The sequence below is a fragment of the Protopterus annectens genome, chromosome 1.part1 (genome assembly GCF_019279795.1).
Source record: "Protopterus annectens isolate FY-2018-M chromosome 1.part1, PAN1.0, whole genome shotgun sequence".
NCBI lineage: Eukaryota > Metazoa > Chordata > Ceratodontiformes > Protopteridae > Protopterus > Protopterus annectens.
Genome location: NC_056726.1, coordinates 245,318,317 through 245,345,923, shown reverse-complemented (window position 1 = coordinate 245,345,923; position 27,607 = coordinate 245,318,317). Strand labels below are relative to the sequence as shown.

General features: G+C 41.3%; 2 protein-coding genes across 2 annotated transcripts in view; one reads left to right on the top strand and one right to left on the bottom strand.

The window, feature by feature from the left end:
* CEP85L (centrosomal protein 85 like) overlaps positions 1-27,607 on the top strand; it is a 1,265,215-nt gene that overhangs the window by 420,573 nt on the left and 817,035 nt on the right. The gene's annotated exons all lie outside the window — the stretch shown is intronic.
* On the bottom strand, positions 1,378-23,264 carry PLN (phospholamban). Its single transcript, XM_044074353.1, has 2 exons — positions 22,931-23,264; positions 1,378-2,051 (listed from the first exon to the last, which is right to left on the bottom strand). Exon 2 carries the CDS (start codon positions 1,944-1,946, stop codon positions 1,788-1,790), a length of 159 nt encoding a protein of 52 aa, XP_043930288.1. The 5' UTR covers positions 1,947-2,051; positions 22,931-23,264; the 3' UTR covers positions 1,378-1,787.

Sequence of the window (27,607 nt, the reverse complement as noted above, 5' to 3'; positions counted from 1 at the left end):
CAGAGGAGTACCTACCAAGGATGTTTTGGAAACAGCAACATGGAGTTCTGTGCATACCTTCACCAAGCATTACCTTTTGCCTTTATACTCCAAATCCAGAGCTGGCTTCGCCACTGCTGTGCTGCAGGGCCTTATAGCCACCCCTAATGCCTTATAGAACCAGCCACCCTACCTCAGCTTTGGGATTCCACCCAAGTGTAATGACTGCAGCAATGTAACACGATGAACATAGTACAGTTTTGTACCTACCATAAATGTAGATGTTCGAGTGTAAACACTGCTGCAGTCCAGGTTACCCTCCCTCCCCTCTTACTTGTTGGTATGTACCTATGTCTTCTACCCTTCACTACCTATGGGGAGTATTTGCTGGTAACTAAAAGTTGTTGTTCGCTTTTCTTATGTATACTTTACTAGCAATTTGAATTGCCTACCTATTTGGGGACACCTGACATCTGGGGCAAGAAAAACTGAAGAAAATGGCGTCGGCTGCATCTTATATACCCCTGTCGCACTGACATCAGGGAGGAGGCGACAGCAGCCGACGCCGGACCAAGACTTTGGAACTCAGGCTGACTGGGGAACCGCCTGACAGCGGGATAACCCAAGTGTAATGACTGCAGCAGTGTTTACACTCGAACATCTACATTTATGGTAGGTACAAAACTGTACTGTCTGAGTAATGTAAGAACAATTAATAAATGAAGTAGAAAAGGGGAATAACTGCTGTCCGTCTACTGCTGCGTTTGTTTGTTGGTTGGCTTCCTAAAGTTATTTCAGGGAAGCCCTGTCTAGTTACCAGTTCTATAGCTGCTCTGAGTGCCTTTTCACATCCTTAAAGGTGTTGGTAGGCATACTATGAGAGGAGTGTTGTAAGGAGCACGAGGCATGTGGTAACTATCTGCGATATTCAAGGAAGCATATGTATGCATTAGATGCAGGAAGGGTGCTGACTTGACACAGGTAACATGGTTCTTGTAACCCTTTCGTATTTACACAAGAATTCTGTTAGCAGGCAGTGTATGCACTTTGACCTGTGCTTAGCCTTCGTGTTTAACATAAATAGCTAGGGTCACTTTTTTTTTTTACTAACCAATACAATTTGATGAGGCTGAATGTTAGCCACGTTCAGTTATTGCACTGTGTGGTCAAACTAAACTTCTTTTGTACCTTTGTTGCCATCTCTGATTTGCTGTGTCTGAGGTAGCTTGAGTCAGATACTGTTATTCATTTACCAGATGTATAGAACTATATACAAAGGGTATGCTGCTTTTTGAGATTGGCATTGTACAGATGATATGCATATTTGAAGAACTGCAGCTTAAATGCATTTACAGATGAAAAAAAAATTGCTGGCCATTCAAGAAAATAGTTTGAAGCTGTTGTCTGAAAATTTGGTGTTTATTGTAGCAAGTGGTATGTATTTAACTGTAATAATATATGCAAAGCATTGGTATTTTCCTTTTATTTTTTTGTTTGCTTTCTGCATGAAAATCACTCATGTATGCTTAAGTAACAAAAATCAGTCGCATTAAAAATAATTCAAAAAGTAAAAAGAAAAAAAATCATGCGCAATACTTGTAAAGTGTCACATTTTCATTATACATCAGAATCAAAGCAACATTTTCCATTTTTTTTAAACTAGAGTCAGATGGTAACCTATCCTGACTCATTTGTGAGATAGTGATAGTCCAAAACTGTTTCATCTTGAGCCACTCTTCCTTGCAGCAGGCGCTTCCCCATTGTAATTGTTTGCATTTTATCAGAGTTCTCCCAGAGTTGCTTAAATTTTATAGCAACATCACAATGATACAGATAAGAAGAAGACAGATGAGAATGAGACAAAAATTGACAAAGAGCTCCTGCAGGTGCTGGCGTGCTTGTGGGTTCACCTCGATGTTCGAAGCTCTTCTCATAGCAGAACGAGTTATGTGCTGAACCTTCTCCATGGTGACAGGGTGCTTGGGACAGAGGTGAGGAGAAAGGGAAGTGTGAGAGGTGCAGGAACAGAAGAAAGTGCACTTATCTTGGAAAACAGTCTTGTGTGAAGGAAGCTAAGAAAGCAGTAAAAGTTGAAAGTGAGTAGTCAGCAGCTCAGAAGTATACAGTTTAGTTTTAGTTGCATGCAATTTTTGTGCAAATTCCACATTAATATTCCACATTAATAAGTACATTGCCATGAATACACTGAATAACTCTTGGTCATGATGTGTGTTTGTGGTGCAGCTAAACTTCCTAGCACAGTCAAAATGCCATTTTAAGTGTTCACCACCCCTCCCCAAAAAAGAAAAATAATTGCAGGTACAGATTTGCTGTATTCCAGGACTGTTTGTAAGCTTCAGAGCCCCCCAAGCCTTTCTGTGTTGGAGGGAAGCCTTCTAGCTTATCAGTGGGAATGGTAAGCATTAGGTAGCCTATCTACCACAAGAGGAGTGGTTCCTGACCCAGAAATTGTAGCTATTGGCCGTTTTGTCAGTTTCTTTCCATCTATTTCAACGTTCTGGTTTAAAAGCTGCACTTGCTCTTGTTTCCCACCTTTCCTGTAACTAGCCTAGTCTAGATACAGAGTTGCTGTATCCAGGACTGTTGGTAAACTTCGGAGCCCTGCAAGCCTTTCTGTGTTGGAGGAAAGCCTTCTAGCTTATCAGTGGGAATGGTAAGCATTAGGTAGCCTATCTATCACAAGAGGAGTGGTTCCTGGCCCAGAAATTGTAGCTATTGGCCATTTTGTCAGTTTTTTTTTATTCTCTTTCAACGTTCTGGTTTAAAAGTTGCACTTGCTCTTGTTTCCCACCTTTCCTGTAACTAGCCTAGTCCAGATACAGAGTTGCTGTATCCAGGACTGTTGGTAAACGTCTGAGCCCCGCAAGCCTTTCTGTGTTGGAGGAAAGCCTTCTAGCTTATCAGTGGGAGTGATAAGCACTAGGTAGCCTGTCTAACATGAGAGGAGAGGTTCTTGGCCCAGAAATTGTAGTTTATTGACCATTTGGACAGTTTATCCATCTCTTTCAACTTTCTGGTTTAAAAGACCACATTTGCGCTGGTTTCCCATCTTTCCTGTAACTAGCCTACTCGGTAGCATTAGAAAGCCTTAAACTGATACAAGCCTTTTAGCTTAGGAGAGAGACTTTGGAGTGATTACATATCAGTTTTCTGTACTTTTGTGCTGTACTTAACTGTTTTCCGCCTAAACGCAAATATTCCAGTGTTTATTGTGATTTAAAAGCTTGTTTTTTCACATATTGTACTTATTTGACTGCCTGCACTTTTAAAAAGTTGTTTTTTGTTTAAATAATTTGTTTAACTGTTGTAGGCTACACACTAAAGTATGATAGCCTTTTCTAATCGTTTGTAGTCGTTTAAAGCTGTTTTAAGTGTATTTTTTAATGTTTTTGCCTTATCTTTTCAAAAAAAACAAAAAAAAATTCCTTGTTTCCCACCTTTCTAAGCTAGTATAGTCCAATTTTCAGGCTAGTGCTGAATTCAGGGCTGTGATACTAGTTTCTGAGTTGCCCATACCTTACTTGGATAGACGAAAATTTCTCTGTTCACCTGTGAGAGAGGGGAGCTTTGAGCAAACTGTCTGTCCCTGGAGGAGTGGTTCCAGCCTAGACGTTAGTAGTTTATTGGCCATTTTGGGCTAATTTCTATCTCTTTCATTTCCCTACTAAAAAAAACGTGTTTGCACACCGGGCAGTGCCGGTTAGCTACAGTTAAATTATTCCCGGCTCCATTAAGTCTCCTCTTCAGTTTTTCCCCTTGAAACTAGTCTAACTCTCAACCTAAGCACTCAGAAAGCATCTTACAACCCAGCACTTGCTCAGACCTAATAGCAAGCACTAATATACCCTGACACTGATTGCCCAGCAGGGCAAGGCTCTTTATTCACCCCCCACCAACCAAGCGACTAAGCAGCTCACCCTACTATTCAGGCATGACCAAAGGGCAACTTCAGGTGCACTGTCCAGTCCAGCTGGTGAATCTGGGTATCCTGAGGCAATGTTACAACTGCCTCATGTACACAGACAGCCCTCTCCTCCTACCATAAAACACTAACATATGCGAGAGATGCAGTTATACAGCCAAACTGGAAACTAAGCTGTCTCGACCCAAGACTGGAACAGACAGTCAAGAGGAGAAGGTTAACAATTGCACCACAACTCCATCCGCACACAGACCTAGTAAAACAGCACTGGCAAAAAATATACATAAATACACAAAATCATATTTGGAGGCTCTAAATAAAAACCTGCAAAAGCATCAGAGACCTCCAAAGCAGACACCCAAACAACCTGCACTACCCGTCACAAACCAAAACACACATAAAACACAAAATCAGTGTGCCGCACAGTCACAGCCCTTAAGGCGAAATAACATACCTAACTCACTAGTAATAGGTGACTCTATAGTCAGGCACACTGACATCCCACTCACTAGGCTGGACAAGCAGAAGGTTACTGTTGGCTGCCTGTCAGGAGCCAGAATCCGCCACATAACTCAAGCACTCTGGTCACTCCAAAACAAGTACAAATATGACTCTGTCATTGTTCATGTTGGTGTGAATGACCTGAGACGTACCTCCCTGGACTACATGAAAAGAGACATGGAAGAGCTCTCTGATCATGTAGCCCAGGCTGGTATGACCCTAACCCTGAGTAGCATCCTGCCCTCACCAAGAATGATACCTCAGTATAAAGAAAAAAATTATCAATTTCAACAATTGGCTAAGCTTCTGGTGTCATTCAAAGGGGATCCAGTGTCTGTCAGCCTGGGATGACATGCTCGACAAGCCGCGTTGCTTCGCAAGAGATGGCTTGCACCTGTCACCCCTAGACTTTCGAATACGGGTCAAGGCTCTTGCTACCCCCATAGTGCCTTTTTTAGGCAAGGCTCAAAAGTCGAACCCACCTCTGTAAACAGCACATTTAACAAAAAACTGAGGGTTGTGCTACTCAGCGCCAGGAGTTTAAATCTCAAAATGCACGTACTCGAAGCACTCCTCAGTATGGAGAATGTCGACATCTGTGCAGTAACTGAAACCTGGTTCAAGGCTCCAGAGAGCACCCCAGCACCTACCGGGCTACAACTCATACCACATGTTTCGGCTAGAGAACACGGACCAAAAAACAAAAGGAGGGGGTGTATCCATATTCATCAAGGATACCTACACCTCCAAGTTAGTGGCGCAGCATAATACGTCTAAGATCATCCATATGCAACTAACATCGGGCAAATCTGCAATGCAAATTGTGGCCTGCTTCAGATCACCCTCCATGACCACCACTCCACCTTTCTGGAGACACTGGAAAACATGAAGGTCCTACCAAACACCCTGATATTGGGCGATTTCAATTACCCTACCATTCACTGGGAAAACTACTCTAGTGCAAATTCCCAGGCCCATCACTTCCTGAAATTCATCAACTCAAACTCCCTGGATCAGTTGGTAAACTGCCCTACCAGGGGTGAAAACATATTGAACCTGGTCATCACCAACATGGGCGACAGGTGTTCCAGGTGTTCCACACTGGAGGTCAACCCATCACTGGTTAGATCAGACCATAAACTAATCACTCTGGATGTCCACACCCCACCACCACCCCCAACTAAGGAAACCACAGTAAAAAACTTTTCTAAAGCAAACTTCACCGACAGAGGTGGTAAGTTTCACAGCCCCCACGCTAAAGGATAATGCTGCCCAGGATGCAGAAACCTTTACAAATGCACACTATGAGGACCTACAAGGATGCATGGATCATGCCATCCCTAACAAAGCCAAGATTCACTCCTCTAAGAGAAGGAAACCAGTTTGGTGGACCCCTGCAATAAACAGGCTGTACAATAGAAGGAGGAAACTAGTTCAGAAAAAAAGCAAATCCCAAGAAGGAAAGAGATCCCTGATCAGTATCAGTAAGAAACTGAGGTCCCTCATGAAATCATCCAAGGCTAACTTTGAAAGAAAAATAGCCAAGGATTCAAAAGATAACCACAAAGCCTTCTTTAGCTATGTTAAGAATCTAAGTGGCAACTCGCAGATGTGCACTAAACTAGTGCAAAATAGCACAAAATATACTGAACCTACAGATATTGCCAACATCCTGGCAGATAGATTCAGTGCAAACTCCACCCCCTCTCACCTCCAAAAGGGCCTGCAACAGTACCAGAAAAGTGTAGTGTCCCAAAAATCACAGACGCACAGGTGAAAACAGCCCTTTCAAAAGCCAAAAACACAGCGTCGATGGGACCAGATGGTGTCCCAGGCTGCGTCGTGCACGAACTACAGAACAAACTAACCCCCCACCTAAACACGCTGTTCAACCTCAGCCTCTCCACAGGCTACGTGCCCATAGAATGGCGCACAGCAACGGTTATTCCTCTTCACAAAGGAGGGGCCACAACTGACCCTGGTAACTATCTGACTAGCCTGGTCTGCAAGGCTATGGAGCGCATCATCATGGAACTCATTAACAAAAGTCATTGGGAACCTCCAAACACTTAACCCAACCCAGTTCGGCTTTGTTAAGGGCAGATCATGCCTACTAAACCTGGTTGACTTCTTCAAGACAGTCACCAAGGCCATAGACGAGGGAAGGTGGTTCACACAGTCTGCCTTGACCTTGCCAAGGCTTTCTATAGCATTCACCACTCGGGTATTACAGAAAAACTCACCAGCCTGAACATAAACCCCTACGTCACAAGATGGGTTGCCAGCTGGCTTACAGACAGAACTCACATGGTAAGAATAGCAGGCAAACACAGGAGGACTATGGCTAACCAAGTTCGCAGATGACTGTAAACTGTGAGCCATAATTGACTCTCCAGCTGACACGGACATCCTCCAAAAGGGCCTTACTGAGACGGACACCTGGTGTCAAAGTCATGGCTTCAAGCTAAATGCCAAAAAATGCATAGTCATCCCATTTGGGAAAAACAAAGCACCCATGAAATACCGCATAGAGGGCAGCCCCCTTAATACAGAAGCGGTAATAAGAGATTTGGGGACCCAGGTAGATAGTAATCTCTCCTTTGACAGTCATATTGCCAAAGTAGTTAGGAAATCCTTCTATGTGGCCCATCTAATTACTAAAGGGTTCACATCTAGAAATAGAGGTTATAGTGCCCCTCTACTCGTCACTCATTAGATCCATCATAGAGTACAGTGCCCCATTTGGGATGTACCTCACAAGACACTTCCAACAGCTGGCAAAACAACAAAAGTACCTCACCAAGAGGATTACTGGTCTCAAACAAATGTCCTATGCAACTCGACTGAAAACACTCCAGCCGTACTCTGGCATATCGCTTACTCATAGGTGATCTGTGCCTGAATTACAAAGCCATGTCCAACTCAGAATTGATGGACATGCTCCACCTAAAGAAATCCAAGTCACTGCGAGCCACGTGCTCTAGTGAGCTAAACCTCGCCTCAACAATAAATAGAACATGCTGGAGGGATAGATTCCTGTCACAGAGACTCCCCATGCTTTGGAACAAAATTCCAAGTGACAATAGGCAGAGCCCCTCACTAACACTCTTCAAGAGAAACCTTGACGAGTGGATGGGTAACAGAAAATACACCTCATTGGCTCTGCTTATCAGAGGATCAGTTAATTAATCAATGGGGTGGCGAAAGCCGACACACTCTGGCTAGGCTTATAAATGCCCTCAGGCAGATAGCCTAGTACCTACCTATGAACCTATGAAATGACATTCAAAAGTAGTACTGTTGTATTTAGTTCAGAGCTTCTTTCAGCCTTGGCAGTGTGTTTTTTAACATGTGGTGCCCTCTCCCCCATGTTATCTCTTTTTAAGCTGCATTACGTGCTCTACAAAGGATTTTGGTACAGGCAGCAGATGGCTACTGCAGAGTCTTTTATAAAAACTCAGCTGGCATAGTTTTGGTTTGATTTCTCCCATTGATTAAGACATATCTCAAAGAAGGATACAGATGTGTCTTGTTGCGGTAGGGTGCTGGTTAATTGACAGGACAGATATTATTCCTGCCGTAACCAGATATGACTCTACTATGGCCATCCTAAGGATGAATCCAGTTTTCGGACACAATCTTTTTATTCCCCGAATGTGGACTCGAGCACTTTAAACAGGTTGAGGGAAGTAGACCTTTATGTCTTTTTTAAGTTGTATCTCCAAGCACTGAATTACATTATGTAGTTCTACTTGTAGGGGGATGTTTCAGTTGAAATGCTGCATACTGCTGAAGTCCTGCATGCTGGACCTGTAAAGCAGTTGGCACATAGGTCTAAAGCTCTGACTCGTTAATGAGCCACTTCTTGTGCCAGGGTTACAGAGTTTGAATCTGTTCACCTTCATTTATGTACTGTATGACCTTGAGCAAGTCACTTAACCACACCATGCTCTGGGGCAATTTGGAAGTTTGGCTAGTTGCGTTAATGGTCTCATGGACTGCATGCCTAGTAACTACCAATGAAAATTTAAAATTTCTTTAATCAGGCTTCAGCATCTTTGACATCCAGCAGCCTTGATGGCTTTGTCACAAATTACACTGTAGATTGAAACAATACTAATTTCATGAACTTTAATCATACTTTGACACAGGAATGGGGTCCATTCCCGTCATAGTATTAGAAAACCAAAAGATTTGGAGAAATTAAAAAAAAAATAGAGAGGGCTGTTAAGAGTGGTGGAATTTAGCAGTCATGTGCCAGCAGTCTTGACTGTACCTTATGCATTTTAGCTTGCACCTTACACATTTCTTAGAGGATGCACCCTTTGGGGGGGGGGGGCTTAATGTTTGGGCTTGAACTTGACCAACATCACCAGAATAAAAAGGAGAAAAGGCAATCCTTTTTTGGTACTGCAGTGACATTTCAGTCCAACCAGTATCCTTTTCTGAGACACAAAAGAGCCAAAGAAAGTCACTTTTCCAGCAGAATACAGACACACACACACACACACACACACACACACACACACACACACACACACACACACACACACACCAGCAGATATGCTTGATCTTCTTTCACTATGTGCCAACAACATCCCTGGCCCAGTAACGTACTTCCAGAGAGGCTGTTCCCCCGGATTTATGCTGTTTCTGACACTAGCAGTGACCACACCCTGTTGGAAGCAGTCAGGGAGGTTCTCTGTACAACTCTTCCAGTGGTGCAGTGTAGGGTGGTTAAGGGAGGTCATCAAAAGTGGAAACTTTATTCTATTCATGTCAGAATAAAACACCTGTCTTTGCCCTTGCCCAGCATGCCACCCCATCAGAAAGCTTAGGCAAGGAAGGAGTTGCAATGGTTTTCTGTATAATAATAACAACAAATATCCATTTATTCTTTTGTTGGCAAAAAAGACCCAGCTCTTCAGGTTATACTGGATCTCAATGGCCTAAACACCGGTCTCCTAAAAATAGTCTTTTCACTTGGTCAAAACTCCGGTGGTGGTGCTGCAGTAGCGTTGTCGCCTCACAGTAAGACGTTGTCCTGTTTGATTCTCAGCTAGAGCGTCTTCTGTGTGGAGACGTGCGTGAATGGGCGTACCTTCATTGAAGGTTGTGCATCAGAGCCGGCAACACTGCACATAAAAATCTACTGCCAATCATTAGCGGACCTGACTTCCGCTGTGGCAACCCCTAACCGGGAAAAGCCGAAAGACACAACAACTTGGTCATGCTGCAGCCCATCATCCTGTTGAATATAAAGAGGAACTAAATGTACTCTTTTGACCTTCAGGACACTTATCGCCACATAAATACAAGGGAGGGGTTATAGATAGTTAAAGAAAGTGTGATCATTTAGGTATAAGTTCTGATACAAGTATCAGAACTTGGGAGTATATTAAGCATGTGTTTGTCCAGTGCATGACATCAGTTCACATCAGGTGGGTTGGTTGACCTCTTTTGCTTTTTTTATTTTCTAATTTTGTCCCCACTATCTTTTTCAGCTGTTGATCTCCACCCCAACCCAATAGACTCATTCATTCTGCTCTGAGTGGCTGGTGAAATCCTGCCGTAAGACTTGTGACAGGTGGCCCTTTCCTCTCTAGAGAAAGCTCATCTTTTCAGTCCCGTCTATGTGAGATAACTGCCCCTCAATTCAGTAAGGCAGGAGTTTGGGGCAGGGTGTCATATATGCAGGTAATGGGAATGGGTATTATTGGGAGAAGGGAAATTTTAACTGGGTGGAGTGTAAATGTGACATCCACCACATCATCATGGTGAAAGACACACCCACTCAAACTCCTCATGATGCTGGAATAAGTAGCAGCCTACTTGTTGGCCAAGAAACACTCACTGAAATCCCCAAGGAAGTACCCTGCTACAAGCAGGAATGCCCCCCCCCCGTGGGCAAATTAAAAGTCAGGACTCCCTTCTGTGCCAGATCTGCTGATTGAACTTGGAGCATATGGGCTATAACCATTGCTGTATGCAATGTGGTAAAACCGGGGTGACCATATGTGCTGTTCATGACACAGTTTTGACTAGAGAACAGCGTGTTATCCAGAATTCAGGGCACACTGAGTAGCCATCATGTAAAACAGCAGTAGTCTGGGTCTGGCTTATAGCCCCACACGTACAGAAGTGATTGTTACTATCTAAACCTCAAAATGCACTCATTCGAGGCACTCCTTAAAATGGAGAACATCAACATCTGTGCAGTGACAGAGACCTGGTTCAAGGCTCCAGAGAGCACCCCTGCATTACCAGGGTATAATTCATATCACACCTTTCGGCCACCTAACCTGGACAGAAACACTAAAGGTGGAAACGTGTCCATATTCATTAAGGATATCCACACCTCCAGGCTAGTAATGGTTGATTTCAACTACCCCACCATTAACTGGGAAAACTATTCATGTACCAACTCTTAGCTCAAAGTTTTCTGGAATTCATAAATTCCAACGCCTTGGATCAACTTATCTACACCCCCACCAGGGGCAACAGTATCCTAGACCTGGCCATTACCAACATGGGTGACTGGTGTTCCATACCAGAGGTCAGTTCCTACCCTAGACATCCTGACGAGAATGGTCTGCAAGGCCATGGAATGTATCATCATGGAACTTACAAACAAAGACATTGGTAATCTTCAAACTCTGGACCCCACCCAGTTCGGGTTTGTAAAAGGCAGATCATGTCTCCTAAACCTGATAGACCTCTTTGAAGCAATCACCAAAGCTGTAGGTGAGGGTAAGGTGGTTCACATAGCCTATTTAGATCTCACCAAGGCTTTTGACACCACCCCCCACTCAGGAATTATAGATAAACTCACTAAACTGGGTATAAATCCCTATATCACAAGATGGATTGCAAACTGGCTCACTGACAGAACCCACGCTGTGAAAGTAGCAGACTCCAAATCCGACTTCAGAACAGTGACAATTGGAGTACCACAGAGTTCAATCCTTGGTCCTCTCCTGTTTGGTATCTACTTCTCTGGAGTACAGGCTAACACAGAAGGTCTTTGGCTAGCAAAGTTCACAGATGACTGCAAATTAGTTGGTGGCAACGCACGAAGCTTCGGAAACCATCCAGGTGCAACTAACCATAGGCAAAACTGCTCTACAAATTGTAGCATGCTACAGGCCACCCTCTCAAACTCAGGAACCCCACACAGCCTTCCTGAAGACACTGGAGGGTATAAATGTATCTCCAAACACCATCATATTGGGTGACTTCAACTACCCGAATATAGACTGGGAACATTACTCAAGCCCTAACTTTCTAGCCCAACGGTTCCTGGAGTTCATAAATTCAAATGCCATGGAACAGCTAGTCACTGTTCCCACGAGAGGAGAAAATATACTTGATCTCATTGTCACAAACATGGGGACAAAATGCTCCACACCGGAAGTATATCCCTCATTGGTGAGATCTGATTATAAACTAATCTCACTGGAAATCCACATCCCGCCCCCACCCCAAACAAAAAAGACCATAGTGAAGAACTTCTCTAAAGCAAACTTCACACTACTCAAGGCCCCTGAGCCAGTGGAAACCACAACCCAAGCTGCGGAAGCCCTTACAAATGCCTTCTATGAACACCTCCAGGACTGCATGGATCAGGCAATCCCAAATAAAACCAAGACTCTTTCCACAAAGGGCAAACGTCCAGTCTGGTGGACCCCAGCCATTAACAAACTTTACAATAAGAGGAGAAAGCTATTACATGATAGAACAAAATCCATAAAAGGGAAGTCACCCCTGATCATTATTAGTAAAAAAATACGAGCACTCATAAAATCAACTAAGGCCAATTTTGAGAGAAAAATTGCCATGGATTCAAAGGACAATCATAAGGCCTTTTTCAGCTATGTTAGGAACCTGGGTGGAAATTCCAAGATATGCTCAGAATTAGTCCAAAATGATACAAAAATCACTGAACCCACAGACATTGCCAACATACTGGCAGACAGGTTCAGTGCAAACTTCATCCCTCTCCCCTAAAGGAGAGATAACTATCCCAGCCGAGTGTAGCCTCCCGGACATCTCAAATGCGCAGGTGAAAGCTGCTCTCTCTAAAGCTAAAAACACAGCATCAATGGGACCGGATGGTGTCCCCGGCTGTGTGCTACACGAGCTAAATGAGGAATTAAACCCGCACATAAGGCAGCTGTTTAATCTCAGCCTTACCACAGGATACGTGCCCAAGGAGTGGCGACGGCAACTGTTGTCCCACTCCACAAAGGTGGCCTCACGGACCCTGGTAATTACCGCCCATAAGCTTAACAAGTCTAGTCTGCAAAGCTATGGAGAGGATCATAATGGAGCTCATAAACAAAGATATAGGGGACTTGCAGACATTGGACCCGACCCAGTTTGGCTTTGTCAAGGGAAGATCATGCCTTTTGAACTTGGTCGACTTCTTGAAACAGTCACCAAGGCCATTGATGAGGAAAGGCAGTCCATACAGCCTACCTTGACCTTGCAAAGGCTTTCGACACAATACCCCACTCGGGTATTGTAGAAAAACTTACCAGCTTAAATGTAAACCCATATGTCACAAGATGGGTTGCAAACTGGCTTAAGGACAGAACCCACAGGGTTAGAGTTGCTGGCGCTGTGTCAGACTCCAAGCCGGTCACAAGTGGTGTCCCACAGGGCTCGGTCCTTGGCCCCCTATTGTTTGGCATCTACTTCTCAGAAGTACAGGCCAACATAGGAGGACTTTGGCTGACAAAGTTTGCAGACAACTGCAAACTGGGCGCCATAGTGGAAAGTGCATCAGACACGGATATCCTTCAGAAGGGACTCACGGAAACAGATAGCTGGTGCCAGAGCCATGGCCTGAAGTTAAACGCCAAAAAATGTATAGTCATACCCTTCGGGAAAAACAAGGTAACCCCAAGCTACCATATAGGTGGCAATCCACTAAGCACAGAAGAGGTTATCAGGGACCTTGGGACCCAGGTTGACAGTGGCCTTTCTTTTGACACTCACATTGCTAAAGTGGTTAGAAAGACCTTCTACATTGCCCACCTGATCATGAAGGGATTCACATCCAGATCTAGTGAGGTTATTGTTCCCTGTACTCTTCACTTATCAGACCAATGATCGAGTACAATGCCCCATTCGGGATGTATCTCACCCGACATCTGCAGCAATTGGAGAGACCCCAAAAGTTCCTCACCAAAAGGATAAAGGGACTCCAAAATCTGTCATATGCTGCCAGATTGAAGAAACTCCAGCTCTATTCAGTCGCATACAGTCTGCTCAGAGGTGACATGTGCCTGACATACAAGGCCATGTCCAACCCGAATTAATGGACATGCTCCACCTCAAAAAATCCAAATCCACCAAAACCACTAGAGCAAGCAACTTAAACCTTAGCATGGATATAAATAGGACGTGCTGGAGGGATAGATTTATCACTCAGAGACTCCCTATGCTGTGGAATAAAATCCCGGTCCATGTGAGGCAGAGCACCTCGCTGACTCTGTTCAAGAGAAATCTAGACCTGTGGATGGGAGATCGTAGGTTTACCCCGGGAATCATCTCTGTGTCACTGCTGGACAGAGGCACAACAAACTAATGGGCACAGTATTTTTTCATATAAGGGGTGGCGTAAGCCACAAAAATTTGGGCTAGGCTTATAAATGCCTTAGGGCAGATAGCCTAGTATAAACCTATGAACCTATAATTGAAACTCCTAACGATGTAGACATCCTACAAAAGGGCCTCGCTGAGACAGATGCCTGGTGTCAAAGCCATGGCCTGAAGGTCAATGCCAAAAAGTGCATTGTCATCCCTTTTGATAAAAACTCTGCACCCATGAACTACCACATAGGCGGTAGTCTACTTAACACCGAAAGTGTGATAAAAGACCTTTGGACACAGGTGGACAGTAGTCTCTCCTTGGTAATCACATTGCCACAGTAGTCAGGAAATCCTTCTATGTGGCACACCTCATCACAAAAGGTTTCTCATCCAGGAAAAAAGAGGTCATTGTTCCCCTCTACTCGTCACTCATTAGACCCATTGTAGAGTAAAACGCCCCTTTTGGTATGTACCTCAGAAGACATCTACAACAACTGGAAAGGCTGCAGAAATACCTCTCAAGGAGGATTACCAGCCTCAAAAAGATGGCCTACGCAGACTGTTTCAAAAAACTCCAGCTTTACTCCGTTGCATATTGCTTTCTCAGAGGCAATCTCTGCCTAACATGCAAAGCTATGTCAAACCCAGAGCTGTTGGCCATGCTCCACTTAAAGAAATCCCAGTGCCTCTGAGCTACACGCTCTAGGACCTAAACCTTGTCATCACAATAAACAGAACATGCTGGAGGGAGAGATTCCTGTCACAGAGACTTCCCATACTCTGGAGCAAACTACCTACCTATATCAAACAAAGCTCCTCATTAGCACTCTTCAAGAAAAATCTTGATTGGATGGGAGATGGGAAATTCGCCCCAGGGATCACTTCTGTGGCTCTGTTCGACAGGGGCAAAGGAAAATAATTTTCTTGGGTGGCGAAAGCCTGGATACCTTTTTGGCTAGGCTTATATAGGCCATAGGGCCAATAGCCTAGTACCTACCTATGAGCTTACCTGCACACTAGGAGCTTTACATGGCAGTTAACCCCCATTTGTGCTGAGGAGGTACTGTATACCATCACACTAGGCTTTGAGCTTGGCATCACTCATATTTCCCTAAGGGCCTTAAGATGGCCAAGAAGCTTTGGAAAAATCAAAACACTTGCATTTTGAAAGTGTAACTGCCTGCCACCTCCCATTGATTCTAGTTGCCATGTTGAATTATGTGAGCAGGTAGGGTTTTTTTTTGGGGTGGGGGGGTATGACATTGGAGAAGTAGTTAATTGCTCTCAGGTTTGAGGAGTACAATCAGCATCACCTTACAGAAGTTGTAGTGCCTTATCAGCCTGCTTGGCCACTTCCTACTGCTAGTGATTTACAGAATGCTGTCAGAATTAATTTTTAACATCTGTCCTTTGTCCTGCTTAGTTCAGCACCTCTGTAGTTTATCTTGGCAGCTTTAAGAATGTCACAGAAAGTTGTGGCTTTAAGACTTCCCTGAAGCTATATTGTTTTTGTAAGGTCTACCCAACTTGAATTTAACCAATTTGGTGTTTAATTATTTTTTACTTAATTTATGAACATACTTGTTTTTTCCTAAATAGAAAATAAATATACAAATGTTTGAAAAAGTTTAAAAACAAGTTAGTAAGGTTAATTTTTCCATGGCTAGTGAAAATAGTCAAATGACTGGATAAATCCTTAATCAGTTGTGAGTTTAAACGCTCATAGCCAAAAGCGCAGTACCTGCATTGCAGCAGAGTCACTGCCACAGTGCAAAAAAGGGTGGGGGTGTGTACATTCATTTTTGTTTCATTGCCAACAGTACTTTCAAACTGAAACACAGAAAATGACTTTACCGCTGCTCTTCATCATACCTTTTGAACTGCTGTAGAGTCACACAAAGTACTGATCCCTTGCTGTGCCTGTATTTACTTATTTGTTTTTTTCATAGAATTATATCTAGTTAAAGGTGTATTTACTATTAACTAATTGATGTTTCTCTCTAATGGGTTTTAGTACCTATTTGAAAAAATAAGAATGTGTTCCTCTTTTTGAGTATGTTACTGTTTCTGATTTCCGTTTTGTAATGATCAGAGGTTGAGATGTGTGGCTATCATATTGCAGCACACAGTTCAGTAAGTCATTGCAAAACATAAGTCATAACTTTTTGCAAGTGTTGTTCAAAACATTTTTGCAAACTTAAATTTCATAACAGAGTATTGTCAGTACAGCATCACAGGTAAACCAAGTGGCAAGTTGAGAACGGATGGTACAAATTTAGTGTTAGAACTTCAGTTTTCCCATAGTAATCATTCCTGACCAACCACAGGCCCATCACATAAGTATCAGCCATGCTATGTCAGAGTCACACCTATAACGCATGGTACCAGATTTTAGAAGGCTAGTGTACTCAATACTGCAGTAACTTGCATAAGATATATGCAAACAGTCATTAAGAAAAAAATACTGATGACAAATAAAAAGCTATCAAATCCTGCAGCCGACAACTGCTGTATGATCACAACTTGCTAGTAGTGACACAAACTCTGAACCTTACATGAGAGCTTAATTGGTTCTAGATTGCATTGCAAATGAAAATACAACCAAAATGAGTTTCAAGGTTTTAAGCAGATGAATTCGTAATAATTATGGTGTCAGGTTAATGGATGATGATGACCCATTTAAGAAAAAGAATAAATAAATGTGAGGGAACAGCTGTATGTCCACCTTTAATTCAGTTAAAAAATGTAAAACGACATATTGATTGCCTAGCTCCTGGGTTGTGCTCTTCTCCCAGTATAGTGTAGGAGAAGGCCTTCAAGTTCACAACAACCTGTGCAAAATTGTTCACAAGTGACCCTACCTACTAGAAGTAAGACCAAAACAAACTCTAAAAACTTTTAAATAACACTGGTGGAATCCTAGCCATAATAGGATATATATAACAAAGAGCAGTCTATTTAAACTAAACTGGAAACTGAGGATTAATATTCCAACAGGCCAGTTACCAGGTCACAATGGCTTCATAGGCTAAAGATAACCACAAGACCTTCTACAGCTATGTCCAAAACTTCAAAGGCAGCACACATCAGTGAGTCAAACTGATGGTCAGTGGTGCTTCCTTAACTGAGTAGGCTACCTTTATGTTGTGTATATAGTTGACTTTGTACCACTTTGCTGTATGTGGGGGGGTATTTACCTTTTCATGGAGTATTTTACCTTATCAAATTACTTTGTAAACATTATTTGCTTATGGTATTTGGTATGGGGGTACACCTTATGTTAGGCCTTTAGATTAAGTTATAAGAACATTTGCTGCTAACATACTTTATTTAGGTTCCAGCACCACAGTTGGTGATATGGATTACATGAGAAGTAAAATGGTTGTGGAACTGAGTTGTAGTAGTGGCAGGAGTTAATTAATCTCACACGTTGTGTAGAGTGTGTGCATCCCCTGTTGACCTGTAAACTTTTGTACAGCGCAGGGAGTAAGTTAGGGTGTTAGGCATACCACCACCCATATGCTAGGATGAGGTTGCCATCTCAAAGTTCTCTGCTGTCTAGTGCAGAATTTATCATTAAAGATGTTAATCCTCTGCCAGGTCCACATAAGACTGTGTTGGGGAAGCAGTGAGATTAAATATATGGCAGTGAGATGGTGGAGTGCTGGACATGAGGTCAGCTGAATTGGAGGCAGTAACTAAGCACACACAGAAAACATGAATAGATTTACCACTGATTATTTGAAGCCCCCCCCCCCCGATCCAGTTTCTGCATAAACACTGCAGATCATTGAAACTTTTTATTTGAACTAGTGTAATGATGTACCACAAATGTGCTTGCTTTGTCTTAATTTTTGTTTTATTTTTTTTGCCTATTGTTTCATTAGTGTTTTGCCTGCAGCTGTATTTTGATGCAATGCATTTTGATTCTCCTTAGACTTACATTTGTGATGGACCATACTGTCACTGTAAACAAGTAGTCTTTTTTTTTTTGGAAGGAGGAGGCAACAGTATTGAAAGATATTTTTAGGCACCTTCTCAGCCACGTATATGGTATCATTAACTGAACAGATAACTTTTTCTGAAAGTGATAAATATACTCCCTATACTATTGGTCTCCCCTCGCCTAGTTTCCTGTCCTTATGCTTTCCCAGTATTGCCACCTATTCGATTGTGCTTTATTTTTGTAGGCTATAAAAATTTTGATTTGTTATTTGTATTCCCTATAAAGATTCCTCACGTGACTGTGAAACACTTAGTAAACTGTGAACATATGCTGCATTCTGTTACTTTCTGATAAGAACTGCACTGAGAGTGAGCCCTCTACCATGCCAAATTCCTTTCTGAGCTCCAGACATAGAAACTGTCAATTTGACGTCAGAAACTGCACTTCAGAACGCTTATTCTAATAGTGTCTCATTTGGTTTTGCAGCTCCACCCCTGCTTAAAAAAAAAAACAAAAAAAAACAAACAAACAAAAAAAAAGCTGGATGTTGGTCTTCCTTAATTAAGAAATATTACTTCCCTGTTTGTGGTTTGCAGTTTCTTAAGAGAAAACATGAGCGTCAAATTTTTTGTAGTATAGTTAATGCAGTTTCTAGATGATGCAGTGGATTCATAAACATGTTGAAAACATCTGAGGTTTGAGGAGGTGGGATGGCAGAATCATTTGCACTGGTGGGATGCTAACCTGGTAAATAAAATGACATTCTGCATACTTAATTCTTCCACAGTGAACAACTGCTGTGTTCAGCTTGCTGTTTCCTTTGGCTCTTGTTAGATGCCAGATAACAGCATCCTTGCTTTGCATGAAGCTGTCAGTGTGATAAATCTGTAGTTTCCATATTATGAAAAGGCCAGTCAGATGGCAAACTGACCTGTTATTTCCATTCAGACTTGTGGTTTGCTCGTGTTGGCACACACCAAGTTTGAAATGGTTTGCTAAAAAGACAACAAAAGACATACAACCTTAGAAATCTTAAACCACTCTGGTCCTGTCCTTCAAATTTCCCAGACTGGACTTTAGTGCACAGACCTTGTTTCTCAACCTTTTAGAACAAGAAATCTGGGCAAAGCCATAAGTAATGGGGGCAAAGCCCCAAAAATAGGGACATTTTTTTAAATATTGCTCTTATAAAGTTAGAAGGTGATAGAATACAGTAAACTCTCAGTTAACCGGCACCCATGGGGATGGCTGTTGCCGCATAACTGTAGTTTCTGGTATCGTGAGAGTTACTGTTAAAAATAGGCCTGACTAATACTGTACCCTATAGTATTTGTTAGTAAATAGGCCTGACTAATACTGTACCCTATAGTATTTGTTGGTAAATAGGCCTGACTAATACTGTACCCTATAGTATTTGTTGGTTTGACTTATTCTCATGTTGGAGAGAGAGGGAATTTATTCCTATCTTCCTTTTTAAAACTCTAAAACTGTGAGGTATGCTTCTGCAGGGAGAAAAGAAAGTGCAATACATGAAAATTGTAGTGTATTTCTTCACTATTTTTTTGCCGGTTGCTTGAGTTCCGGTTAACTGAGAGTTTGCTGCAACAGGTTTTGCCTTAGCATGATTTTTTCCTGAAGGATATGAAGTCTGAAACTCCGATTATTTTCTTACTTCAGTCTTCAGTGATATGCCCAAAAGTCAAAAAAATGTATGCTGAACAAACCAAAAATATGCAAAAATCTGGTCACTTGAAAGAAGTATGGTACAAACCAGTCCTCGATCCCAAACTGTGGGAATCTCTCCTTTCTTTTTTTCATATCCCATTTTCCAGTCAGAACTAAAAAGCATGTTACAAGACCTAGAAAATGCAATTGTGCTCTTTTGCGCTATTCATATAACTTAAACTCCTCTTACCCTACTTACCTTCACATAGTTTGCTCTGACTCTACTTTTCATTGTGATTTATTTCTGCACGCCAATTCAGATATCCACTGTTATATAATGTGCATAGGTATGTGTATTTATACACACACACACTTTGTCAGTTTTGTCAGTCCCTTGTGTATATTATCATGTCTCTTATTGTCTTTGTATCCTCAGTCCAACTCTGATATTAACTTTGTGTGTGTGTCACACACTCTGTGTAAAATGTCATGTATCTGTTGTGTTTACCCCTGGGCTTGGTCCAGTGAGATCAGTATTCTACCCTGGTTAACAAATTAAAAAATTAAGTAAAGGAGTGGTTGTTCAGGGGAAGGGGGGGGACACTAAGATGAGCAGCCAGGTAATAGTGCAGCTTTCTGAAAAGGCTTTTGTTTCTGTCCTAAGCACATGGTTGACAGCTTGCTATCTCCCTGTGCTGTAACTTGATTGTATATGCTACTTGAAGACCTAACATACTATCCTGTAATTTGCCCCATCATGTTGAAAAGATGGACACTTTAAGGCAGTTGTGTTTATTGTCCACATAAGCTTGGCTTTCAGTAATGTAGATAGATCATGATACAAGCTACTGTACATGTAGTAAGGCTCGTTTCATGTTTGTCCTGACTAGTTAGCTAGGGCACACTGTGGTAACTAGCTTAACCTGCATGCTGTTGCAGAAGAACAAAATGCAGCTATTTTGTAAAAGGTTTGTCAGACTGGCATTTATTGATGCTGTCCATCCTGGAGCTGTTGATGTGCTATGCAGTCTAAAACCTACCTGTCTGTGTCTTTACATGTGCTTGGAAACCTACTGTGATTTGTATGGTGTAGAGAATATGACCTGCTAGCAACTCTGCATAGGTTAGCCCTGCAGTATTAGACTGGAAGGGTTAAAAAAGAACAGCACCATTGGATGCATTTGGTGATTTAATGAATGTTACGCCCACAAAGATTTACTGCTCGCAAAGAATGTTTAGTCTATTTTCCAAAATAGCAAAACTTAGCTTTGTTGTGAATTGTCTTTAGTGTCAAAGCATTTAATAATGTGGCAGCGTTCTCCATTCACTTGCCATATTAGCAGAAGCAGCATTGTTCTAAACTGGGTTCAGAGCTACCAGATCTGTAGGAACCCTGACATTGAACATGTGTTATTTCCCTCAATCTCTGATATGTATTTGACCAGATTCACAAAATTTAAAAATGCTGCATTATTACAAACTACTTAAACGTATAGTTGTCCTAAACCTGTCACTGTGTCATCTGCCGTGTGTAAAGTAATGAGTGTATTATCGGCAAACAATCCATCTGATTGCATAGCAAGAGACAGCTAATGATACTGCTTAACCAGACGAGCATTTGGCAGTATCAGAAGAAATCGGGGGTGGGGTGGGGGGGCCAACAGAGCCTTATTTTAAAACTTAGCAAGTAAGTATTCATAAACCTTTTAGCACTGTGACAGCTGCCTTAAGATGTGTGTGTTTTATATTTTTGTCTTGTATTTTTACCTGCTTTAGCTTGAGTGAATAAAGTCACAAGAGCCACTGGGCAGTTAGAATTTTCTGGTTAGTCAGCTAGGCTGAAGTAAAAAAGATGCCTTTCAGCATTCTCCTTTATTGCTTCATGGTTGTTTATTTCCGCTTATGGCTACAACATTATTGCACCAGCATGTTTGCTCTGGTGAGGTCATTGTTTGTGACACAGTGTCTAAGAATGCCAGTAGTAATTGCTATCAGTGCTTTTAATAGGCATTTCATTTGGAAGCTGACTTGTCCTTCTTTGTTACAGAATGCATACTCCGATAATTGTTAATGTTTTATTCTGTATTAACATTCCATGTGTTGTGTTTATGCATTAGTAATATTGATTTTGAGTGTCAAGCATCATTGACACAATTTCTGTCCTACTTATAATGTAGCTAGCTGATTTGAGAAATGACCCATCTTTGCTGCAGCACTTTCATTTCTGGGGCACAGGCTCAGCCTTATCCAGTATGGGCTTCAGGCTTAACCACCTGCCTACAGATAGTCCGTCTGGGTTCCTTACGTGCTTAGCAGCCACTGAGTAGTTTGATGAGAGTATGCTGAACTACTTTACCTCCTAGTATTAAGAACTAATTGTGAGAAGTTAGATGGCTCTTGCTGAGTGCTACCAGTGTCAACAAAGTGGTTAGCTTGGGGTCTGGGTTACCTGTGTGGCTAGCATTTGTATCTGTACTCAAACCAGTTTGTTAAGTGGTAACCAGATATAAATGCAGTGGTAGTTATTCATTTGCATGTTTGCAGACTGTTTCAAATTAAAATATAGTTAGACAAAACTAATAGTTTTATTTACAAATCAGGTTACCCAGAAAAGGGCAAACTGTATCTTAGTGCTCTATTTTGTGAACAATGTATTAAAGTAAGGGAGATCCTCCTGACATTCACCGTCTTTTAAATGTGTGAAGAAAGTAGTGATGTAGCTGTCTGCCCCATAGCTTAGAAGGGTCAGGTGCATGTACACTTGCTCATATAAGAACCATCAGCATAAATTGTAGAGCAGGACCGTTCATTACGTTTGGGAGGCAAGGACACCACAAGTTAGTTTTATCATTAAGGTTTTGTAACAGTAGGTCAGGTGATAATTTCAACTAAAATGGAATGTCATCTTAAAATCTCTCTGTGGCCAATTATTTTCAGACTTCTAAAGAATAAATAATTGCTTTCCTGTTGAACTGCGTATCTTTGCAGTCTGCTGTGATGTAGCCAAATTTTCCACATGCCTCTGATCAGAAGAAAGCTTAGTTTAAGCTTTAAGGTCCACCTTTCTTAAAGAGAAGTAGAAGCAGTTCTCCTTTTCACTAAAGTGTTAACGCATGGGAGAATTTTTTAAATGCAGCATGTACAACAAAAACAAAACACGCTTCTGAGATAGGAAAAGTAGAAGGCTTTGATATACAGCAAGAAATATTTTCATTCAGAAGCTAATATGTTTGTTCTCAAAACATGTTAATCAAAAATTGGTTGCAAGTTAAGTTTTAAAAATGAAAAAAATGTCTTACCTTGTTTGTAGATTTATCAGACTGAAAAATAACTAAGAGAGTCCCAGGACTGTGGGAAAATTGTACTCAAACTGGTCCGGAGTTATCTGGCTGTTTCACAACTTCTCACAAAGTTTATGGGAACAAATAACAGTAGGTGGAGAAAATCGTTTAGGCTATGGAGGCGGGGCTGTTGAGATCACTGAAATACTTGCATTTGTTTGTAGAGAACAGTTAAGTAGTTCGATTAGGGTTTGCTTAGTTAATATGTTTAACTTTACAGAGGACTGTAGTCTTGAAAACTTAACGATGAACATACATATTTATGATACCTGTGCTCAGCTGACTGGGGCAGGGTGCCAGATTGTTTGTGGTACTGCAAACACTTGTCATGAAGAGTACCAGCTTCCTGCAATTTATTTGTTGTCAGGCACTTGCCACCCTACCCAAACACATACACACACACACACACACACACACACACACACACACACACACACACACACACACACACACCCCATACGTCTTAGTTTTCTCACTCTTTAGAATGTACTTTCAAAAGTCCTGTGTGGTATGAGGCCCTCTGCAGTGCTGTCTGACATCTTTATTTTCTTACCACTTGAAAAATAACCATGGGGCTTGAAACATGACAACTGCAGAATACAGACTGGATGGTAGTAACATGTAACCAGGAAACAGAAGAATAAACCAGAAATCTAAGAGGGAAGGGATAAGACTACTAGAGGGGTGGTTTTGCACGTTATTATTGTAATTGTTGCTTTTAAGGAAGAGTGGTTGTTAGGCATTATGGTATTCAAATTGGCCATTCCCAAGTTTGATCTCAACAGTCTTGAAAGCATTATAACTTCGAACAAGTCCTTTAACCAGGCAAAAATGGTTTAATCCCCCTGAAATGAAGTTGTATCTAGCAAATACTGTGTACATAGCAGAGATTAAATGCATCAGTGTACTGTGTTGAAATAGTAATAAGCAATGTATATACATTTTTTATGCTTCATCTGCCCATCTTTTGCGTATTTATGACGCTATGTTAAAATTAATGTCTACACTGTATATGATCTGTGAATATATTGATCACTAGATGCTTTTACATAGTACTTTTGTATACGTTTTTTTAAGGTATGTTTTTAGATATCTCACAGGATTTATGCTAGTATTACATGATAATGATAAATTAATTACATACATATACTAAGTAGGCATGCTATATGACAATATTATAATAATGTATAAAATTTGTTGTATCTATAATCAACTCTTCAGTCCACATGATGAGTATTCACAAGATTTTTTATATTATGAGACATAAAACATTACATATAAACCGGGCCATTAATGTTAGGAATCCTATATTCTAATGAGAAAGTCATGCACCTTGAACGTTTGGTTTGATTTAGAAACATAATGTTTATGTTTTAAGAATTTGAGCTGTTTTTTTGTATCAGCGTCTGACTCTAAATGTCAACTGACATTTGCTACTGAATCTAACCAGCTGTATTTGTTGTGCAAGCATAGTGGTGAATGGGTTAAGATACAAGCATTTAATTTGTGTGATTAAGTAATTAATCAATTTATCTCCCGCCTCTTTTGGCTTATAAGTGAAATTAAATTTGTAAGAATGTTATCTGAAGAAGCGTAGCTTAGTACTACGCGAAAGCGCTCATTTTTACTCAATAAACTGGTATACGTTTTACATCGTGTCTGCCATTGGATTTTATTTGGTTTAAAGAAGAATTTGCATATCGTGGTTGGTCTTCTTACTACTCTACACTCATCCTTTTGGTTTTTTGGTGAGAAGTCCTTTCGGTGAAGAGCTTGCCTTCCTTGTTTTACATTAACTTTGAACAAGTCCTTTAACCAGGCAAAAATGGTTTAATCCCCCTGAAATGAAGTTGTATCTAGCAAATACTGTGTACATAGCAGAGATTAAATGCATCAGTGTACTGTAATTTTCAGTGATAGCCGATGCTATAACATGAAGAAAACTAAATTGCCAGATGCTGTGACCTAGTATACCTTTCAAACTAACAGTAACGTGTATAACTGATTCTCTTGATATGTTGAAATCATTAGCTGATAGTGACAGAAAGAAGCATGTGGGCCAAGGTGTGCAACTCTGTGTGCAGCTTGGTTCTTTTCTTTTGTTTTGATTTAAAGAAATGTGCATGTTAAGTCAAGATAATGCACGCTGTAACTTCTCTGCTCGTACAAAGAGTGCGTGCATCTATAGCAAGCTGATTTTTGGTGATACAACATCTGTGATCATACCTCTCAACTGTCCAGATTTTTGCCACATATTTTTGGTCTGTTCCCCATAAAATTTGTGGTTTTCTGGCAGCACACTCAGGATTGAGGTAATTAAATAATTACAGACATTCAAGATTCTGACTTCAAATCTCCTTCAGAAAAATGCATGTTAATGCAAAACCTGTTTTAGCAACTTGCTAAGTTTATAAGAACAATATTTAAGTTATTTTTGGCTTTATCCATAATTCTTGAGCTAAGAGGTTGAGAAATATGATCTGCGTGCTTTGGATCCTTGTAGAGTTGACTGAAAACCTTGGAAACTATCCTAGTGAAACAGAATTTGGAGAGGAGTTTATTCTTGATGCCCTTTCTGTGTCCTTGATGGTTTCTGCTAGCTGTCTCCATGACTGTCCATCAGATGCAACTGATCTTTTCTTTTGTTTTTGTGACATCACAGTAGTGTGCCTTCTTATCCATCTTTGCAAAGTGGATGTCTGAGCCACCTGTTGTACTGATAATGCAGGTGCCTGTGCCTTCCTTGTGATACCTTGTTTTAGATCCTGTACCTGTGTATTTGTTTCTGAGTGGTGTCTCAGGAAGATTCACCTTTTAGTTTTGTCTTGCTCTTCATGCCTACATCTTTTACTGGTGTACCTTTACAGCCTAGTTAATCTACACCCATAGCTGCTGTTTGCGGGGTACCTTGCAAACTTGAGCCATATTCTAACGATGCAAACAATGCCTCTTTCTGATGCTACAGACTAGCACCAAGCCAATGGTATTAGATAGCATTGGTGATTTAAACATTTAGATACTATTATAGCTGCTGTTAATCCATGTCCTTGGCATTTCCTGGAATTTTCTATTTTCCTGGGGCTGCAGGATTTGATATGCTAGCTGTGATTTCTTTTAAGCAATGCTTTGGATTCCCTGAAAGAAATGTTAAACTGGGTACACATCTTTTAACTTATTTGCTATTCCAATATTGTCACACTCCGAAGAGCAGTTTGATTAGTGTTCTGTCAGTGTGAAAAAGTAAAGGACAAGTGGATAAAATTTCAGTTACTCGTTAGTCACTGTACTGCCTGGATGTCAGTAAAGAAGAAATTTGGGGAAGGTAAGAGAAAATGCAACTAGGGCTAGAAAAGGAGGAGGAAAAAAAAAAACCTGGTGGGCAAGATTCCTACAGCTGTTCAGCAAAAAGCAGTTCAGGTTTCAGTTTTAGTACAGGAGATGGCTTACAGTAATGTAGAGGAAAAAAAATAAATGCATTTAGAGTTTAAAGTAAGTATGAAACCGGAGAAATAAAAGGCTGGAAAGAATAGGGAATGGTTTAAGTAGCTATTCAAATGATCTAATAAAACTGCAGAAATCATAGGTTCATAGGTAACTAGGCTATCAGCCCAAGAGCCTAAGTAAGCCTAGCCAACAAGGTTCCCTGGCTTACGCCACCCAAGAAAGTTATTTTCCTGTGCCACTGTCGAACAGAGATACAGAAGTGATCCCCGGGGTGTATTCCCTGTTTCCCATCCACTCATCAAGATTTTTCTTAAAGCGTGCTAATGAGGAACTTTGCTTGACATAGATGGCTAGCTTGTTCCAGAGTATGGAAAATCTCTGGGACAGGAATCTATCCCTCCAGAGGTTGAAATGAATGAAAGACTCTCCGAGTATGAGGATTCTCAGTAAGTGTTTTAAAGAAAAAAGAGTTGGAGGTTAGAGCATGTAGAGAAAATATGAGTGTTTCTGTTATACCAGAGGAAGTGGAAGTAATGTTTGTTTGTGTTTGTGCCTTTCAGCTTTTCCTGGCTAGGGGTCGCCACAGCGGAACTCCGGTCCGCTAATGATTGGTAGTGGATTTTTACGTACCGGGTTACCAGCCCTGACGCACAACCTTCAACGAAGGCACGCCCCATTCACGTATGCCTCCACACAGAAGACGCTCTTGCTGAGAATCGAATGGGACAACATCTTGCTATGAGGCGACAACTCTACCGCAGCACCAAGTAATACGCTGCATTAATTTTATGAAAGTTTGGATAAGCAGCTGGACTTGTTCCACAGCAGGATTTGTTAATTGAAAGGTTACACTTTGTGTATGCTACAAAACTGGCCATGAGAAAAAAGCCAATATCTGTAGAAGTAAATATGCAGTCATACCAGCAGAAAGAGTTGCTTTGGACAAATATGTGGCAGAAGGAAAAAGTATTAACAGCTTTGGACAACATAGTGTTTGCAGAAAATGATTATTCACCGTATACCAGACAGAAGGGACGAGTTTATTCCTGCAGTCAGAGGATGCTGAAAGGCAGTTATGATGTTCAAGTTGCTTTATCCTGCTGTTTTTGTCCTGGGGAATCAAACATTTTGGATGCAGAACAGAATAAGGAATAAATAAGTTTGTCTAACAGAGTGAGCCAATAAGTTGAA